At 37.5% G+C, this 21,068-nt stretch overlaps 1 protein-coding gene across 1 annotated transcript in view; it reads left to right on the top strand.

The window, feature by feature from the left end:
- Nucleotides 1-18,354, top strand: part of ZNHIT6 (zinc finger HIT-type containing 6) — a 32,018-nt gene extending 13,664 nt beyond the window's left edge. The window contains exons 9-10 of the mRNA XM_056497835.1: nt 13,804-13,928; nt 17,481-18,354. Of these exons, the coding sequence (XP_056353810.1) occupies nt 13,804-13,928; nt 17,481-17,566 (211 nt within the window). The 3' untranslated portion in view covers nt 17,567-18,354. The remainder of the gene's footprint in view (nt 1-13,803; nt 13,929-17,480) is intronic.
- Nucleotides 18,355-21,068: the final 2,714 nt, after the last annotated feature.

The raw sequence follows: 21,068 nt of genomic DNA on the forward strand, positions 1-21,068 counted from the left end.
GGAGGTATTGGATGTTATGGCAAGACGCCTCTTGATCACGTATTAAAGGTCTCGGGGTCTGAGGAGTTCCCTGCTGACTGGATGTCATGTTTTAACCCAGCAGGTAGCTAAACACAGCTCAGGCACTCAAACACCCTACATCCCCAGGGAGATGGGGAAGAGATTCAGAAAGTAAAAATTAAATTTTTTGTGTTGAGATAAGGGTAGTTTAATAGGACAAAAAAGGAAAGGATGAGAATGATAAAAGAATTAGAATATAGAAAACAAGTGATGGCCAGTAAAGTTACTTGCCATCCACTGACCAGTTTCCAACCAGTTCCCAAGCAGCAGCCCCCAGCTGCTTTGCCTTTAATTTAATTTGCCTTTAATATTGAGCATGTGTGATATGATATGATATGATATGATATATGATATGATATGATATATGATATGATATGATATATGATATGATATGATATGATATGATATGATATGATATGATATGATATGATATGATATGATATGATATGATATGGAATAACCCTTTGGCCAGTTGGGATCAGCTGTCCTTGCTGTGTTTTCTCCCAACTTCTTGTTCCTTCAAGCCCACTTGCTGGTGGGGTGGTGTGAGAAGCTGGAAAGACTTTGTTAGTATGAGCAGTGGTCCTTCATATGTCCTTTTTAAAGAAAGAAGGAGAAGTTGGCTTTTTAACAGCTGTGTAGAATGTTTGGGAAAGAAGCCAGTTTAATTAGGAGTTGACTATCTCTTGTGCTCGTTAGAGTTTTTTTTGTTACTTAACCATTTGCCTCTTCTGAAGTATCTATAGCGTTTCCTTATGGCACAGCTTTGAGCAGGAATTCTTTTTCATTAAATTAAATTAACCTAAATATTTTCAAGTCTGAGACTCATCTGTGTTCCAGAGTCAGCCTATGTTGGTTGATAATGAGGTTGGAGTAATTGCTATTTATTCCACTTAGTGAATGTAAAATTTAAAGTACAGGAGAACCAGTAGAAAGTTAAAATGGAATTGTATCTTGACTTGAGAACTGCAGTTCCTCACTTGGAAATTATATGAATCTCTTCATATAAGTTGGTGGAGTAGGCCCAGCTGGGGCAGTGCAGACAGGTCAAGGAAATAACATACTGAAAAAAAATTCCTCCTCTGAAGGGAAAGAACAAAGTTTGTTTGAAATGATGGGACTGCTATGTCAGCATAAAGTCAGTTCTGTCAACATAAGCTGTGTCTGTGCCAGCAGGCACTCTCCACATAGTTGTTGTGACAAAGGCTCTGTCAGGGAATTTAGGTTTTTACTGTAGTTGCACTACAGTTAAGTAAGAGAGAATTTGTTTTGATTTCTTCTCCTTTTGGTTCCTTGCCCTTAAGTTAATTGGAGAGTATTGGCTTGTACTGTATGAATCAATACCTGGAATTGCAGTGGAAGTACTTGTGATTGAAACTTGACCAGCTTGCTGCTTAGTGGTCTTTCCTCTGGATCAAAAACTGAGTGGGGACAGAGCTCTCTCACCTTTCTTTATCTGTGTTTCTATAACAGTGGGAAGTGTTAACTGCTGGTTTGGTTAACCTTGAGAGCCATTGTCAGCTCAGTGTAATTTCTCATCCTATGCCTCCTCATTCTGGGTGATTTTAGGCTGTATATTCCTGTATGGCAAAATGCTTTTCCATTACTTTGTGGGCAGACTGAAGGAATAAGATTGGTGTAGGCTATTCATACATAAAAATCTACATGAATGTTTTGTTATCTACAACTTCTTAGCGGACCAGAAAAAGTTCTCCACGAGCACTAGATTATAGAAAAGTTGTAAACATATGTTGTTGTGTCAGATGTTGGTTTTAGGCTTAGCAGAATCTTTTAGGAAAAAATCCTTGTCATCGTTTCAATTTTGTATTATTGAGAAAGTACAGTGGTATTTCAGAGTATCTAAGCAGGATTATAAAATGTTAGTCATCTAATTTGAAGATAAGTATATTACAGAAGGATTTTAGTATTTCCTGCAATTGTTTATGAAACAGGAGTTTGTGGTTTAGTTTTGGCTGTTTTCTGTGTTTCACAGCAAATCATCATTTTAGTTTGAAGGTCTTTTGTAGAATGCTTTAAATTTTTGGGTTTATTTTTTTTTTTCTTTCTCCAGAATTATAAATTAGCCATTAAGTACTGATCTGTGCTTTCTCACAGGAATTCTGTAGAACTTCAGAAAGCCACTGGTGTGCAGATATCATGGATAGCTGCCAAATATGGTCCTTTCTTTCTTCTTAATATGTGTCTTTTACCATCAGTGGTGACAGTTCTAAGAGAACTTTATGATAAGTTCTTACTTCTCTCTTCTCTAAAACCAGATTGTAAGAATTATATCCAGTATGAATTGGTAGTACACCCCAGTTAATTGGGATAACCTAAAGCATAATGTCTCCTCATGTCTTCTCAGCTTTACCTGTCCTCTCATGCTCTGAAACTCTTGTTACACTTAGTTCATCTTCTCTGCTACACTTACTTTATGAAAAATCTTGCAAAGGAGGGTTTCAAAAAACAAACATTACATAACTCTTCTTCATTTAAAACCTTCTGGTTTTAGAGGAAGTTTGGAAAAAATCTGTGTTTGAATGGGTCAGAATAGTTTTCCATTTGGTACTGCTTGCTTCGATCACCTGTTATGCAATACTTAGTGCTGGTGTCTATTCTCTCCTCTGTAACTATTCCAAGAAAGGTTTAACTTCTGCCTCTTGGATGATTTTTGTAGTCTACATTCTTTCATAAAGTAGTATTTTCTTTCTTCAGGATAAATTAATGTCCTGACTATCTTCAGACCTTTATTTGAGATGCCTTTAAAGTGACTTCATATGGTGAGAGTATTGCTTTTTTCAGTAAGGAAAGGAAAGGTGCAACAGCCAACTTACCCACTGTGGTTTGAGAAATACACCTTTTCTTTTTCCTGAGAACTGCCTTATCAGGCTTTATGTAACACACTAAACTGAAACAGCAACCAGCCCTTCCCAAACTCAAACAAATCCTTGGTCTTTTTTATTAGTAAGTTAGTAGTCAGAATTAGGTTGTTTTGTAACTGCAGATACTTAATGAGAAATTATTTTACTCAGCCTTATCATATAAGATGATCCTATTTACATAAGAGAAATAAGAGAAAAACTTAATTTGCAGTAGATACTTTCATGGAAAATTAAATAAACCTAAATAAGGTTAAACCACATAAATTAAATAGTCTTTTACTGAGTTCAGTAACATCTTGCATGAGTCTAGTTTAGATAGTTGACACTTTAATTGCACACATTGGATTTAATAGAATTTAAAAATAATGCTTTCTTAAACATCTATGTTAGGTCTTTTATATAGGAATGTTCTTTTTTTTTTTTATTCAGAGTAGTGTGTGAGTGTTGTTTCAGAATAAGTTGTTGCAGAAAACTTTTTGAGGATTTGAAGGTTGGAGTAGGCACTGCAGAATATTTAGGTGCCTGGAAAACAGAGTCTAATTGGCTTAAAGAGTTTTGCAAAGGCCACTGCTTTCAGTGGAGCAAATCCATGATGGAGATGGAGTACAAAACTGTACCAGACTGTATCCTGTCACTTTCCTGTTGTAAAACTGCCACATCATACAGGGATGGATACAGAATCAGTTGTAAAATTGTTTTCTGTATCAATAGTACTGGTGCAGCTCATGCTTCAATTACTCAGAAAGCAAAAAATACCGAAAGGATTTTTGTGCCAGTTCCAACATCAAGGGGCTTCTTAACTGTCTGTGGTGGCACTGGCTGGGGCACATGAGAATAATGGCATGTTTGTCACTTAATTCTTGTGGACCACAGGGAAGAAAATCTGCTAAACAAGTATCAGAGGTTCTCCTCTACTAAATGCCATTATTTTATGGTGGTGAACACTTCTTTTGCTTTAACTGATTGAATTCAGTTGCTTTCCAGAAGGCTGGATGATGTTAGTAATTTTGGATCACTTCCCTGTCTCAAGATCAGCTGGCAGAAATGAGAGTTATTTCCTTGGATGACTTAGCTCTGTGCTCAAAGAGAATTTTCTTTTGTAGTCTATTGTTTTTAAATAACTATGGGTTAGATCACATCAGTAAGTTGCAGTAGTCACAGTAATAGATTCAGGAAGGTGAAGCTTTTTGTCTTAGTATGTGCAAATAAGCCAACAGACTTTTGGAAAATTATCTTAGAATTCAAAAAGTAGTAGAAATGTAATGGAACCACATTTTTTAATGTAACATTTAGAGTATTTATTTCCTTATATTTAAAAATGTCAATGAGATACTTGTTTTGTCAGTTGCTTTAAGATTATTTTAAAACCCCTGTTATTGAAACACATTGAAGGTAGCCTCAGGTATTGATCTGTTAATGTTTTCCTTCATTTTTCATGCTCTCTTCCTTGTGCACTTGCTTCTGCATTATCATTTGTGAATAACTTCATCTAAAACTAAGAAAACTTATAGTCTTTGCTTTCTGCTTTTCACACATAACTCAGTTTCTTTAAAAAGTTGCTGCTGTTAATGTGGTGCATCATATTTATCATCATATTATGACCTTCTTTCAAAAATTCTACTTCATCTTGCAAAACAAGTGTGCTAGAATTAGCACTTTTCAGGCATTATTTCCTCCTTTGCATTTTCTGCAAATGTTGAAAAGTAGTGTGCTTTATTGATGATTCTCTAGTCTTAGGAAGCAATTTCTTTTCACATTTGTGTAGTAGACAATATGCATGAGACAGGAATTAAGGATACAAATCCTTTCCTGAACTACTGGCCTTGGCATGAGTTGGAACAGACCCCAAGCTGGCTTTAACTTATGCCAGAAGATTGACAGTAGAATTCATTACTCCTCTGTAGCTTGCAGCAGCTGGCACAAAAGCAGCTCTGCCAGCTTTACAAAAGCAGGGAGCCAGCTTACAATAGTCATTCTTCACTGCACAACTGTAGTCAGGCACTGGTGACTTCGTGCTGTTCAAGGGGAAATAGAATTTGGTCTGTAGTCTGTGTCTTAAACACAGCACTCCTGTGCATTAATACTTACTGCTGTTTTTCCCCAGAGTGTTGGATTTTGGTTTGTAGGTTTTTTAAATTAAAGCTTCTTGATTTTCATACTGAATACTTCCTTACATTTTCCTGCAGATCATTTTAGGCTTCCTAGTTTGTTACTGCAGCCATTTCAGTGTCATTTTTCACATGCTCCTTTATCTGAACATCAGTCTCTCTGCTGACAAAAGCGATGCAGAGGAGCTGATGCCAGGTTACACAGCTTTTACTGTAAAAGACAGTCACTTTCCTTCCTAGCTACTTACATTCTTCATTGAAGTCCTCTGTTACACAACAGAGATGGAAAGTAAAAAACTAGTCATTGCTGAGTATAATAAGTGTGTATGGTCAGAATCTGTAGCATGCATAGCTAAATGTTTCTGATGTCTGACTACAATTACTTGACCTTTCAAAAGATTTTTGGGATGATTTCAAAAAAACCCAGAGTTTGTCCATCTTACTGTCTTGTGCAATCATTTTTTCTTGAAAGGGATTCCTTTATGAACCAGTAGACGCCTGGTTTTTTTAAATTAACAATCCAGTGTTTTGTAATCCATGCTGAATTCTTTTGGATGAACTGTTTTATAATTAATGGTATTGCATTAGGGTTTCTAGAGTGTCCCAGCTAGAGAGTTGCTGACTGAGACATTTATTGCACAAAGATTTATTTGAAATCATAGCCTTCACTCCAAAATTCTGCTGTCTATAGTGCAGCAAGTTAAATCCAGACAACTTGCAGAGGAGGAATATGTAAGTAAAGAGGTGGAAGAGAGCAATAGAAGTGTTATAATTGGCTTCAGCCAGTAATTTGACCTATCCAGTCATGTATTGGTGTTCTATAAGCACCACAGGCAGATCTGAAGACCTCAGATACATCATGCTTGCAGAGTAGATAGACAGACCCCAAATTCTAGACCAGAAAAACTGTACACAGTATCCTCTTTTCTCATGGTGTCTGGGTTTAAAGCATGGGAACAGCCTATGCATCACATGCAAGTTTTCTGTCCTGTCTTAGAATGTGCAGCTAGAAAAGACTGTTGCAAGAACAAATCTTGCAGTTTGCTCCAGCCTGTCATTTCTACTGGAGAACAGTGGGAACTCCTCTATAGGTGTGTAGCTATATGTGTGTAACATATGTATAGTATGGAAAAAGTCTTCATGGAAGTTTGTCTGCTGTGTAGCACGCATGTATAAGACAGACTTGAAGGCAAGAAAACAAGCTATGAAATTCAAGAAAATAGTGTAGTTGGAGAAATCCTGCTGTATAGTCTGTAGCCCTTTGGCTGAGGGAAGGAGCTGGTGAAAGTGAGCTGTAGAGCCAAAGTGGCACAGTTCAAACAGTTCAAACTATTTGTCCTATTCCAGTGTAGAATAAGAGTTGTGAGATCTATTGAGGGGCTTGAATCAACTCTGTGGGTTACTGTTAAAATATTTTTCTGAAGGAGAAGGTGGATTTGCTGCTGATTTCTTGGAAGAAAAAAAAAACAAACAGTGAGATGCTGACTTAAAGTTAGCATAGTTCCTTGATTTCAGGGATCAGGAGCATGGGAAGGCTGAAAAGGCTTCTAGAACCAAAGATACAAACTCTGTCCTGGACAGTTGAAGTGATAGGCTGAGCTTGGAAAACTGCAGCAGTGTGAAAACATGGCAGCATAGCCATCAGTGTTTTTAAAGAGGCAGAGGAGAGGACGACTTCTTCATGTTCTTGTCAGGAAGGAGAAAACCTGTAATTTCCTCCTGATCTTGCCAAAGGGGAATCCCTCTTTTTTTTCTCTCTTTTGAGGGAAGTGAGCTAGAGGCTGATTGTTTCGACGTTGCCAAGTAGGGAATTGACCTTCCTGCTTGTTTCCCAAGAGAATAATTTGTTTTCTTTACTTCATAGCTTTTCCTTTTCATTGTAAGGCATTGGTAACCTGTTACACTAATGGAATTTTATGGTACTGTCATTCCCATGAAAATAAGTATAAAATTTGTGAAAGTTTTCCACCATTCAATACAGAGTGTTAAAGGTATTTAGGCTCTCTCCATATGAGCTTAATTTGGAAGTTAATACTTGCCTTTTGTGGATTCAAAATTAGAGAAGGATCAATTCTTCCTGAAGTGATGGTTCATGAGATTAACCTAAGCATAATAACAAAAGTATTGCAAATTTACAGTGACTGATTTCTCATCAGTTTTATATTTGTTTATTTTAGCAGTATACTGTTTGCTTACGTTAATTTATCAAATGAGATTTGATGTATTAGTTTTCTGAACTTGATGTAGTAAGTGTTTTTTATTGCATCCTTTGATACTCCTTGGTACAACTTGTACCTCTAAAATAATTTATGGTTAGGTTTCATGGGGCTGTGTATCAGTATGCTGTCATTAAAGTAGATTTATGACATTAGCTTTTTCCCTGTGACCATGCCAGTATTGTATCAGTGGTGCAAGTTTCATATTTTGACTTCTCTGCATTTTTGGGGAACCATGCACAGCTTTTAGTGGTTCTAAATATGCCACTGATACCTTTTCAGTTTTTGAAAGTTACGGCATTCATCTGCAGTAGCCAGCTCACTGTCTTATTAATCAGAACTTTTCCCTTGTGAAATTCCATATTCACATTAAGTCTTCTGGCTAGCGTTAGCTCAGGCTGTTTTGTTTCTTTATCCAAGTCATATAGTGGTCTTACATGATTGTGGTTTACATTTTTTTCATATGTCAGCTCTATAATATTTAAAGACTTGTAAACATTGAGCTTGTGAGCAGTTTGTGAAGCTGCCTGGCTTGATAAAGTAAGTAAATTCCAATGTGTGTAAAGAACTATTGCCGTGATGCACTTGAATTATAACGTCTTTACTTGCAGCTGGATTTTTGTTCTTTTTTTTTCATTATGTCTTATGAGATGGGGAAAGTATTTGCATTCTTGAAATTCAGTATCACTTTATTTCTGTATTCTTTGCACCAAATTCTGCCAAATGCAAGAGACTGACATTTGCTGGTTTCACATTTTCCTTTTGTTTTGTTGTACTTTGTTTTATAACTAAAAGATGCAGAATGTTCTGTACTTCAGTTAATCTTTAGATCATTATTGTGATCCTGAATCCTTTTACCACATCACTCTTAAAGCTCAGTCCACTAAATTGTTGAAGCAGTTGCCTTATCTACTTTATGGGTTTTGCCATCAATTGATATATTTTTCCATTACTGCCATGAAACAACTTCTACTGTGCTTTATTCCTTTGTGCAATTCCTCATTCTCAAGAGGCTTAAACAAGGACTGCCTTTGTGCTTCTATGGTGACATACTTGTACTATTACTTTGCTTCTGTCTCCTTTCCGTTAACTGTTTTGTATATTTTCTAGGATAGAAGTGAACAAACAATGAGGTTTTTTGGGCATCTACTATTGTGTCAAATAATTTAGGTGACAGTTGTTGTTCCTGCTATCATCACCTGGATATTACTTTTTTTTCTTCCAGGATGTTTAAACTTCCTGAAATATGTTTGTTGTAAGAGGGGGGTTGTGAGTTCAGTTTTTCTTTCCCCCATTTTACACTTGACTTTTTAATAGGTATTAGACTTCTCTAGTCTAGGCAGAGCCTCTTGCAGTCGTGAAAGAGAAGAGACCTTGGATTGTTACAGCTTGTCAATATGGTTATTGTTTGAGGATGAGCTATGGCTGAAATATGACAAGGAAAAGGAGCAGCTTCATAGTTTTCTCATTAATTGGCTGTGCCTTTATGTACTCAGTGAATGTAGGTGTAGTTAGGAGATGGTGATGATGTCCAATATGCTTTCCTGCTATGCTGGCAACTTTTCTTCCTTTTCTTTTGTAGTTGGTTCCTAGAAGGGCTTGTGGTCCAAATGGTTGATAAGATAAGGTTTCTTGTCCTAATTTTCCTTTTTTTTTTTTTTGTTTCCTCAGAAAAACCACATTTTTGATGTAAGTGTTACTTAAGATAGGGATTTGACTTGAAAAGGGTTTGGCCAGGCATGTAGTCTGTACTGGTATTGATTAAGTTATGCAGGTATCAGTAGTATGGAGGAGAGGTTAATTAACATCTATTGAGGCAAATTGTGGAGGTCTTAGACCAGGAGAAGAAATGTAACCAAGATTGGAAGGAGGAGCTTGCAGGTTTTACATACTTCTGTAAACTGTAGCATATTTTTTTCATATTAAAATATCTACTTGAACTAGGTTTCCATTCTCTTTCCTTGAAAGAGACTTCAGGCAGAGTATTCATATTACTTTGCTGTTGATAAGAGTTAGTTAAAAAGGAAGTGTTATGGCAAGTTGAGGAGTTTTGTTTGTTTGTTTGTTTGTTTCTAAGATCTCTGCTGTTTTGCTCATTGAGTTTTCTGATTTTGTCATGTACCTGGACTAATAAAATTCTCTGGTTTATGTTTTTTAGAATGTCAGAATTCTAGTGACAAAGTTAAATATAAATACATTTCAGTTATTTCAATACATTGTATTTGCTTTCTGCCATACAATTTTCCTTTCATACCTAATTCAAGAGAGCATTTCTCTACTTCCATGTTCACCAAATCATAACCACACGAAGAGGTTATTCACCACTTAGGAATGAAAGTCCATCTGTTAGTTATTATCTTTGCTGTGCTGCAGCGCTTCAGAATGAGTGCTTGGGAGAGATTTTAAAAACAGTACCCAGTCTTTGCCCCCTTCTAGGCATATGCAGATACCTAGGAAATGCAATCCTCTTCTGTCTGGTGAAAAAAAATCCTTTTTTCTTCCCATATGTTAGCATAAGCTTGGTTGTGGATTTTTAGGACTAGGCCCAAAATAGATAGCGTGATTTATTGGATCTGAGTTATGCCAAGCAAATACCTCGATGTTTCCACTCAGTTCTAGGAAGAAAAGTCATCTTTGTGTAAAATATGTGCAAGCAGCTTAGTTGATCACTCTCACAGGGAAATTGTGAATGTCATTATACAAATCCACTTTTTGATAATATTTACAATTATTTAGATGGCTAAAGCTTGTTTGTTCTCTTTTCAGTGTCTAGAAGACCAAACTAAAGAACTAACATGGCTACAATTTATCTTTAATTCCAGATTGCAGATTTTTTATTATTATTATTAAATAATAAAAAGTTCCTGTAGATGACATTCAGGAAAACCTGATCAGCAGGGAATTTCCTGCTGTCTGAATTCATGGAGACAAGTTACGCCACTGCGATGATAGCCACGGGCTCCATTTGAGGGGAGCTTGTTGTGGTGCAGTGATCTAATGTGGCATTCCTGCCTGTGGGAGACAGATTAGCAGTCTGAACTTTTGAATTCCTGGAAGGTGGTGGAATAACTATAGATAGTGAAGCTAGCCTTAGCAGAAACTCACAGAAGCTATCAGAAGTGCAGAGCCACATTAATTTCAGTATTTTGTGAAAGGTAGCAACTGTTCATAGAGCAAATATAATAGTTTATATGGGAGCTGATGTGGAATTGCTGAATCTTGCTAAATTTTCTCAATTGTCACAATTTTTGTAGGCTTTTAAACTGCCTGCTAGCAGGCAAATTCTACTTAATTTTGGTTCTTCAAAAAGCAGTTATTGTTTTTTTCATTCCAGCTAAAATCAAAAGCGGTTGTCTGCTAAGATCATCTCTTTGTGGTCCTTATAAATGGAGTCATTTCTTATTAAGAAAAAATCCAGGCCTTGCTTTGCGACATGGGCATAAAGCTTTGCTTGGGGCAAGAAAATAATCAGGAAAGTGTATTATTAGATGGTGGGTGTTGTTCAGGGTGGCTGAGGGAACATAGGGAAGGGAAAGAGAAAATACGTGGAAAGTAAATACCAGGAAGAAAAGAAGATTGAGAGGGAGCAGGCAAAGAGAAGGCCTGCTGAATACAGGGATCAGGAAGCCATAGTGAAGCCATAGTGCAGACAATTTGCATGGATGGGACAGTGGGAGAAAGGAAAAAGCAGAGGGAGGGTTAAAAGAAAGATGTGAAAATGGGTGTTAAGGCAATGGTTCTGTTGGCATGGTCAGTTAGTCTGGAGCCAGGCTTATCTCAAATCCATCCTGGCATGAATGCCTGAAGGAGCTCATTTAGGATGACAGCCTCAGCTAAGTTCATTCCTGCAGGTGGTCCTGGAGCATGGAGGAGTCCAAGTGAAAGGATAGACTTGCACTGGTTGTTCTTCATTTCACTGGGTTGTCAGTTGAAGTGCACAGTGGAGGCTGGGTTTGAAGAAGGTTACAGCTCCTTATGGGTTCTTCTCATGCTGACTATGCAATCCCAATGATACAAAACTAGTGGGTGAGAGTGGTGATAAAAGGATATCTGGTAATACCTGATTGTGCGATTCTCCCTGTTCTGTCTCCTGCTTGCACTGAGATCAATTTGCTGCACATACATGGAAGAGCCTATTATGCAGTGTTACTCTGCACCCTCAGCTCATTCTGGTGAATAATCACTGCAGGAAATTACAAGGCTTGTAAAAAAAATTCCATTTCATTCCATTATTTTCCAAACAGAACTAGCCTTTTCATAAGTAAAAATTAGAAGTGTGTGTGTGTGTGTGTATGTGTGTGTGTTTGTAGGCTTCTGGTTAAGCCCTACATGGCAGTCTTCTTTTGCCAAGGTCTCTCTTGTTCACCTTCTGACCCTCCGATGTATGACTTTGTTCTAGTTGTGCGATGAAATTGGAAAGATTTTTATCATGGCCTGGTCTTTCTGAGATAACCCAAAAAATCAGTCTTGCTCAGGAGCTGTTCTTCAGTAGACTTGGGATTTGATATGCCAAATAATAATTTTCTTTTGAGATCTCTTAAGCATGCAGTCAAGGAAGAGCCTAACAGGTGAATTAGCAGAAAGCCTCAACTTGCACTTGCGAAATGTGGTAGACTGGGGTCTTTTTTGGATAATATACAAAGTAAGAGACAAGTTTAACTAAGAGAAGCATTAAGCTCCTTTGTTATATTTTTCCTGAAATTTATGGCCCACATTGTGGACTAAAAATTTCACTGTCACTGTCAACCAATAAAATTTACTTTAACAAAAAAAGATAAAGCTCTGACTCAGTGATCTAACACTTCAGTAATTTACTATCATAAAATAGTTTTAAGTACAAATGTTTTATCTTATGCCAAGCTGGACACTAAAGATGTTTTGTCTAAAATATGAGATAATGGAAAGTGTATTGTGGCATGTGAATTACTTTAGCCTCTTGGTGGTAAATGTTTGCTTAACCAGAAAGGAATGTGTTGAGGTCCTTGCCAAAGGAAAGGTATTGCCATAGTTTGCATTTAAAGTACTGTAAATAAAGCAGTAGATATGTTTCTGTTCATGTGTGTTAATCCACAACTTATGAGTGCATTCATTCAATAAGACATGTAATATACTATCCCTTTTAAAAGGTTTCAGTAAGAAGGGATCATAATTACTTTGGCTTGAGAGAAACATGAAACCAAATATTTTCATGATGATTTGAAGTTGAATATGAGAGAATTTTTGCTCAAACTAAGTTTCCCTTAAATCCCAGGAACTCAATTCCTGGTTTTCTTCCAATATTCTTCTTGTGTGCTGCCTCCCAGTGTACTGCTTTTAATCACACATTATTTTACATCATAAAGTATATAATTTCCTTCACCTCTCCCATGTTGATTTTGGCAAAAGAAGACACGACTGTATAATATGTTAATGGTAGAGGAGGTAGAGCAGCTATGGGAAATACCCCACATACTGCCTACGGTATATTTTGGTTTTGAACTTCATTTGCCCTTAGCTGATACAATAGCTTAGTGATTAATTTAATAAGGCTGCTTACAGACACAATTGCATAACTCAGATTGCAGCGTAATAATATCAGAGCATCCTTTGGATGCCTCAGTTATGGCAAGGGAAAGCAACAAGGTCCCACTTTCAGAGGCCTTTGAAATACCCCACAAAATCCCACATCCAGGTTTGGTGTTAAAGAGCTGGGAGAGAACATTACAGTTTGAGAGAGTAATTGTGGAGAGGATGCTCAGTTTACTTTTCATTACTGTGGTATCATTTGTTATGTACCTGGTTTCACTCTGGGCTGAAGAGGAGCCCTTTCCTGGGAAGGGGCTGCACATCCCAGTCCTGTGGATCCTCTGGAGCACACATATGTGGGGATTCCTGCAGGCAGCTTCTCCTGATGCTGCTGAGAGCAGAGATTTCCTGTGACATGGAGGTTGTTGTAATCTCATTTACAAATTATTGCTGCAATGCTCCTGTATCAGTGCAAGGATATCTCTCCTACAAAAACAGCTCTGAGTGCTCCAGTATACCTGTTCTTTAGTAGTTGTTCAGATAAGCTTTTTATTTCATCCTCTTAGGGCTTCACTGGTAATTCATAAGCAAATGTGATAAATAAGGTACACTACTAACCAAGTAAATTAAACCTATAGTGTTAAAGCCCATAAGTAAAATATTAAATGTTATTTTTAATTTAGAATCAGATTTTGATAAATGTATCAATTTTGATAGCCCTATGTCCTTATCTGATTTGCTCAAGATACTCACTAAGACATAATAAAAATTTTCAACCCTTAGAGAAATTTGACTTTAATTCTTTTGTTTTTTATGCTTAGATATTAAGAAGGTTTAAAAGAATTATGGAGTTGGAGAATAAGACTGGATATGTAATTTGAATTATAAGGTAGTTCTTCTGGACATGGTATCACCTGATAATCACGTGAAATGCCAGAAAGCCTTTTACTTTTTTTTTTCCCCTCCACAGTAAATGTACATTATGCCCTTGCTAGTATTAAAATCCAAAGTAAACTTCCTGTTATTTTTCAGGTACAATGAACTGGATTCCAGTAGAAGCCTTCTAGACAATCTGAAAGGCAAAGTAATAATTGAGTATCCAACATTATTTGTGGTCTTGAAAACACTGAAGAATGACATGGTGGTTCTTGGCCAAGGTGAGCATATATTTATTTCTTGTTATATTATACTTGGATATTTTAGTTATATGAACAGTAGTCAAGGATATTGCCAGGAATGAGCCATGTGTCTTGTATTTCCTTCTGAAGCTAAAAGATTGCTATAGAAAAAGCTGTTAAGAATGCTCTTGTCTTAAAATTGCTGGCTGATGTCATACATCTATGAGCTGTATTGGATGTGTTTTTTCTAACTCTGTTTACTGGTGCTTTCCTGGAATTTTTATATATTTTTAGCCTCTAAGTTGAAACAACTATACTATTCAGATTTGTGCTATTTTTTTTTTTTTTTAATGTAGCAATGTTTGACAGAGTTGATTATTTCTGAAGAGTCAGACTGTCTGGGGAAGATGAGTTTTAAGTGAACCTGATAATCATGCAAAGGAATCATTCTCCACTTTTTTCTAGCATAGCTTCTAACATTGAACAAATAATTCTGAGTTGTGAGATAGTTATTAGAATAATGGCAAAGTCACTTCTTGGGTGGGTTAAAAGCGCAGCGTTATCTTTTAAAAATGACTTTGTTGAGGGAAAACTTTAATCTTGGAATTAATTTGAAGAGAATCCAGATCTAGCAGGAATACATGGAGCTGGGTGCTTTTGAGTTTATCCCGTATTTCTTTGTCTAGGAGCTTGCTTTTCAGTACTCAGCTGTACCCCTATGATTTAGAAGTCAGGAGGGAATTACAATTGATTGTCTCATGTACTTAAATAGGGAGATTGTCCTTTTAAGGGAAAAGACTCAAGTGTTGGTTGAACAGTGATATTTTGAGGTCATGCTGCTGCAGCACCTACCTGACTCTGTAAAAGGCAGAAGAGGAGAGGAGAGAGCCTGTAATAGCAGGGAAGTGCCAACAGCTGTATCCCAGGGCACTGCAAATGTGTGTCTTGAGGACAGTAACCTTCCTCTGCTACAGGAATCATCATAAGCAGCCATCCCTGCAGGGATTCTGAGAACACTAACAGCCTTTTCAGGTTTTAGGAACCATTGATTTGTGTTGTTGTTTCAACTGTTTCTATAGATTACATAAAAATGAATTTAATAGCTCCCTGTTAAGGTGTCTTGGGTATGACATAGCAAAAGTTACAGCTAATGGAAAAAATACTGTGATTTTCACAACTTCTATCGTAGCTTAGTCATCTTCTTTGTTAAGATAATAATAATCAACTTCAGCCATGAGTTAGGTTGGGAACCTGTTCAGCATGCCTGTGACAGTAATTTTGGATTATTTGAGGAAAAACATGTTCACAACATAAATATAAAAGTTGCTATTACTCTGCCTGAAGACAAAGTACCATTTTAGTGTGTCACAGTCATTGTGCTTTTCTTTTGTATGTAATCCTTACAGAATATAGGAGGAAAAAAACAGTTTCTAGTTTGCTTTAGCAGTTGCATTCACAGATAATTGCTAAGAGTCCAAATCTTATGTAAACCTCTAGACTATATGGGGAGAAGTCTGTTGTAATCAGAGAAGTATTTTAGCCCCTTCCCATCTCCCAAAAAGTGACCTTTCTGCTGCAGCATCCTCTGTTTGTTGCAGTCCAGTTTCTTTGCCATGTATGGCTCTCTGTATTGGTGGCCCACTCCTCCCAAGCCATCCTGCTGATCCTATTGCCACCAGTGCTGCCTTTCCTCTCTGACTCCTGGCACACCCAGAGGGACGCTTGTCTTCCCTTTGCATTCCAGGCAGACAGCTGCCACACTGATGAGTGGACATGTGGCAGGGTGTCTGCTGAGCATGGGGGCTCAGGCAGCCATAGCCCTGCTGACCCTGTTTGCAAGAGACCCAGGCTAGAACAAGAAGCAAAGTCTTGCAGGAATTGCTGAAATACTGTTTCCTTCCTAAGCAATCTCAGATCTGCCCCCTTCCCCAGGAAGAACAGAGTCAAGTTTTCATAGCCACAGCAGGCACATGCTGGGGGAACGTCACCATTCTCCCTGAGATTCAAGGACTGGGGGATAGCTAGACACCTTCAAAGAGAAACTGCTAGGATTTAATGAGTATAAAGCCTACTTTTCCTATTCTTCTTTTCAGAAATGGCTGAAGTATTTTGGCTGAAACTTTCAACTACATAAGGAAAATAAAGATTTAGGAAGGAAACTGCCACTGAAAGACTTTAACTCAGGGTTTAAATTTTACATTTTAAGTAAATTGCAGACAGTTGTATGGTGAGAAGAATTGGGCAATATTAATTTATAGGCAATGCTATCAGCACCATACAAATATGCTCTTTTTTAGTGAAGACAATCTGTAATTCCTGTTAAATATTACTGAGACAGACAGAAGTAAAATCTGTCTGTTGGGCGTTGCTGTGAGCCAGAAGATTGCCACATTCTTTTATGTGATGTTTTGATGCTTGACTTGCCTAACAGCAGAAACTACAGGTGCTCTGATTTCAGCATACAAGGTCAGTCATGGCTGAAGATAGCAGGGGATTATAGAAGCTTTCACAGGCCTTACTTTGTGCATTACTCAGTACATATCTGGCATATAAATGTTAATTGATTATACACTAGATTTAATGTAGACAAAATGTGACCTCTGATGTTTCTGGGTGAAATGCTTCTATTTTTTTGAACAAATTCCTTGGAAACTGTACAGGTGCACACTGTGTCCTATGTATTATCCATGTTTGCCAGCTGAAGAACTTATCTTGACCAGACAGTAGCTATACTTCATCAGCTCCCTTTTGGTAACATTCTTTTAATGAAACCTTTGATACAAAATGCTCAGAAACATCTTTAAATTCATAGATCAAATACTGAAAATAACAATGAGTGCAGAGTGAATCATGGGCCTGCTTTGCTGTAGTTTATTTTTGTGCTGCTTGAGTGTCACCAACCAAGTGGCATTTGATGACATCAGCACAAGGTGACCAGGGTCAGCTTGTTAAAGAAGGATCAGTGGGGTGTGAGCTGAAGACCAGTTTTGGAGATGAGTTTCACTATATGATCTCAGCAGAGCACAATAGCCATGGCTTAAAGCACAAGTTGTTGTGCACCTTGAACTTCACCAGCCCTTAGCTTATGGACTTACATAGCTTATCACTGTCTTTGGGATGCTAGAACATGTGGAAGAAGCACAAAGCTACTTCAGTTTAATTTTCTATTTCCAATTTCTCTGTAGTTCTGCATCTTAACTGAAATGCTGAGAAAAGTGTAAATTATTTATTATTCAGTACAGGTGTGATATATGTCTGTGACATCCCAGAAAACAACATTTAAAACAAGGCAAAAGAATAATTTTAAATTCTCAGTAGATCTACAGTGGGGGATATATACTCTGCTTTCCTACTTGACAGAAAGACCAAGATTTAACAGGTAAAAGGAATTCTCAACATTGATTTGCTTTCTCCTTCAACAATGAGGTCGCTTTATTCTATGTCATGAAACTGGTTATGTCTTATGAAATAGCTGTCCTAAAGAAAAGAGTGATTAAAAGGAAAAGAAGATACCAAACTCCTTCTGTTTGATGAGCAAACAACATTGCTGAAACTAATTGCTTGTTTGTTTTTTGTGTTCTGTATCCTCAGATGGCAGTGAAGCTGCAGAGAACTCAGACAGTGAAAGTTCATCCCTTTCCTCTGTGGAAGAAGGGGAGATTCGGGACAGTTCATGACAATTCTTTGAGAGAAGGGGGTGGAATGAGCTTTTATTTTTTTATTATTTAATTAAATTTTTTTAATACAACTAAGTTCCTAGAGGTTTGGCTTAACTTCATTTGCTGAAGGTAGCACTCTCAAAGTGCTTGACTATTTTTGGATTTTGTAATGCATATTTTGGGATGTAAATAAAAGGATGGGGCATTGTGGTTCCAGGAAAAAAAAATATTCTAATTTAATTGCAGTCTTTAATTGCACCATTGTTTTTCCTTTTCCCTAACCAGCTCAGTGCCAAATTTTTGGGTTTAAATATCTGATTACATATTTGTATTTATATGTGGATTTGAGTCTTAATGCTTAAATTCACTGGAAAAAAAGTGCAGTTATTTCATTATATCAATATCCTTTTACAGTATTTCTGTGTAATACTGAGCTGCTGAAAATGGTCTTATGTTACTTTTGATCTTCTCTGGTGACATTTTGGATGCTTGTCGCATTTTTTTTTTTCCCTGTTCCTTAATTGGTTGCATCTTGTTTCATGTGTTAATGGACAGGTCAGACTGTTTCAGGGTGGCATGTTGCAGTGTGTTTAGTCTTCTCTCCAGATCTTCTAAATTAGCATGGGTTTTTAAATCCATAGAAATGGATGCATTAACTGGCACTAATGCAAATAACACTGGTCTTCTAAAGAATGCTTGTGTTACACATCTCATATTCCTAGTACCTACTGAAGTTAGGTATTGTAAATACTTACTGGCATATCAGCTAAATTTGCCTACTTAAATAAATCATAAAGGAAAAATAATTGCTGTACTGTATTGTCTGCTGACAGTTGTTGAATTCTGAAAAGATTCCTAGATCACAGACAGCTTACCCTGTATCCAAGTCCCCTGTGCCTGTAGGGTTAGAGGATGAGAACAGCAATGCCACAAGTGGTGCAAGCCAGGTGAGCCCCTCTCCCCACTGCACCAGGGCACTCTCAGGAATCAGCATCAGCCTTTGCCATCATTTTGCAAGGGTCTGGCCAAGCCAGCATTTGTCAAGTCTTCAGGACGTAATCACCCTGAACAGCTCTCTGAGGTTGCTGCTGCCTTAGTTCCCAGGCTCTGTTTCCTGCTTGAGACAAGAATCTTTTTGTCTTGGTGGCCTGGGTGTGTGCTAAATGGCCATGAGGGTGGTATTTCAGTCATAGGTGTCCTTCTACCAGTGCTGTTGTAGGTAAAACACAACAGAATGCAGTGAAGGAATTCATGGAGGTAACGGAGCAGTACAGGAGAGAGTTTATGCTTCTGGACTCAATCTGGGATTCAGGGCACCAGGCTGCTGGGTCCTCACCAGTCATGCTGTGTGGAGAGGAGTTTTGAGATGTTCAAAGTTTGAAAAGGGGTTTTTTTCCCTTGTAAAGAAAATGGGAGTTGCCATGACAGCTCACTGCTGAAGTTTGGCCAGAGCGTCAGACCTTTGTAGTCACTTACTACTTTTCCTCCCAGTGGTATCATGTGTCCTTTCTCTTGTGTGTTTTGCAACCTCTGGTGAAGCAGGAAAGTTTTTCTTCTTCCCTGGCAGTAGCCACCTGTGCTCTATTTTCTTTCTTAGTCATTGTTGGTCCTCTGCCCACCTCTTGTTTCAACATTTGTTTTTTTAACCCTTATTAAAGGACCTGGATTCTTAGCTATAGGTGCTGCTTTCATATTTTTTCAGTTCAGTGAAAGTGAATAAGCTTTTCCTAATCAGTGATTTCTGCACACTGACTTGGTAGCCACAAATTACTTTAGACCAGTCTTGAACTCCTTCATAGTATTACCAATAAAAGAGTCAAATAGCAAAACTGCCACAGTACATTTGCCAGAAAATGTTTCATCTGAAGTAAAAGCATGTAATTTCTTTTGAATTCAGAGCATAGTGAAAAGGAGAGTGCTGCAAATAGTGTTGATCTGCATGTGTGTGATTAGTCTTTGGCTGGGGAGCCAAAGATTTGTGCTTTGCATTACTTTCCTGTGCTCTTGGGGGTTTTCATTAATTGTACAAGAAGGTTTGCCTGTGGGGTTTTTTTTCTTATATAAATCTACTTTAAGCTTCCTTGTGAGTCAAACACAACATAATTTATTTTTAAATGGAGATGCTGTTAAATCTGTCCTTCAGATTTACCTTAAAGAAGGCTTTAAAAAATGATTAAGGAGAATACTGTGGTGGTTACTAGAACTGAAATTTCCCAGACAAAGCTGGGAATAATTTTCCAAAGTTCAGTCAAACTGAGAGTAAAAGGTAGTATTTGCCATTCATTCCTAGGTTACTACTTACCTATTTTTACAGTTACACTTGTTTGAACAGAGGATATTGATCAAATATAAACCAAAATGCAATTCAGATGTTTTATTCAGGTTTCTTCAATTTTTCTTTATAATAAGAAATCAAAATTCTTCATATTAGTGGTCATTCTTCATAATAAGGAGGTTACTGATTTAATCAAAGTTTATGTGCTGTTGTGGTAGGCAGATGTTTTTTAACACTTTCGTAGACTGTTGAAATTCTTAATTTCTTTCTGAGTGACTTAATCTGAAACAGGCACCTTGTAATAAACTGAGGAGAGGAAAAAGCATCTGTATTTTTTAAATTTCTGGTAAAGAACTAGAAATTTCAAATGTGGAGCTGAGGCTGCCTAGAAGAGTTTAGTTCTGTCCATTTTGAAAACATACTATTGTAGTCCTATTACACACAGATCCCTACAGGACTCTGCCTTGATTCAGAACAGATCATGTCTGTGAATGAGAACTGTGTGATGTTGTTTTAATCTTTGTCATTCACCACCAGCTTGCATTGAGTGCTTGATTTTATGCCTACTATGCTTACTCATTTATTTTCCTCTGTAAACTATTTGTCACAAAAGGAACAAGCTATTTCTGTGTAGTGTTGTTATAGTATTTCTTTTAATGTTTAGACTTTTCAGCATGCTTGAGCTGGAGGACTATCAGCTTACAAAGAGTAAAGGCTCTTGTCTTGAATGAACAAACTACTTAAAAAATTAAAAGCTTAATGATGTCATCCCTTTCACAAACCTTAAAGGACAAAAATAGAGCATAGCTAAGCACACAGCAATAGCTGGGAGGTAGGACTGAGTCAGCCATGGGAGAGAACTTGGTTCTTTTCCTTTTTTGTATAACTTCCTGGGGCTATGAGGCATAATTGAGTTGTCATGGGTAAACAGTGTTGTACCCCCTGTCAGTGTAACAGCTCAGTTTTGAATGAACACATTCGAATTCTAAGTTTTGCCGCATTTATCTTGGCATTAGGAATTGTTGATCCGTAGAGGAAGAGAGGGTCATGCCACAGAATGTGTGGCTGGCACTGGTCCTTCAAGGCATGCTGGACCAGTTTTTGTTACTCAGTCAGCAGTGCAGTTTTACTCTGCATTAGAGGAGAACTCAGTGCAGAATGTGGACTCTAGTGTGAAGCAGTACATGGACTTTTAAGTCCATGGGAGTGCTGATAGCAAGTCCCAGCTGCATGTTGTGTATCAGC

This window comes from Oenanthe melanoleuca, chromosome 8, assembly GCF_029582105.1.
Source record: "Oenanthe melanoleuca isolate GR-GAL-2019-014 chromosome 8, OMel1.0, whole genome shotgun sequence".
In the NCBI taxonomy this organism is placed as follows: Eukaryota; Metazoa; Chordata; class Aves; order Passeriformes; family Muscicapidae; genus Oenanthe; species Oenanthe melanoleuca.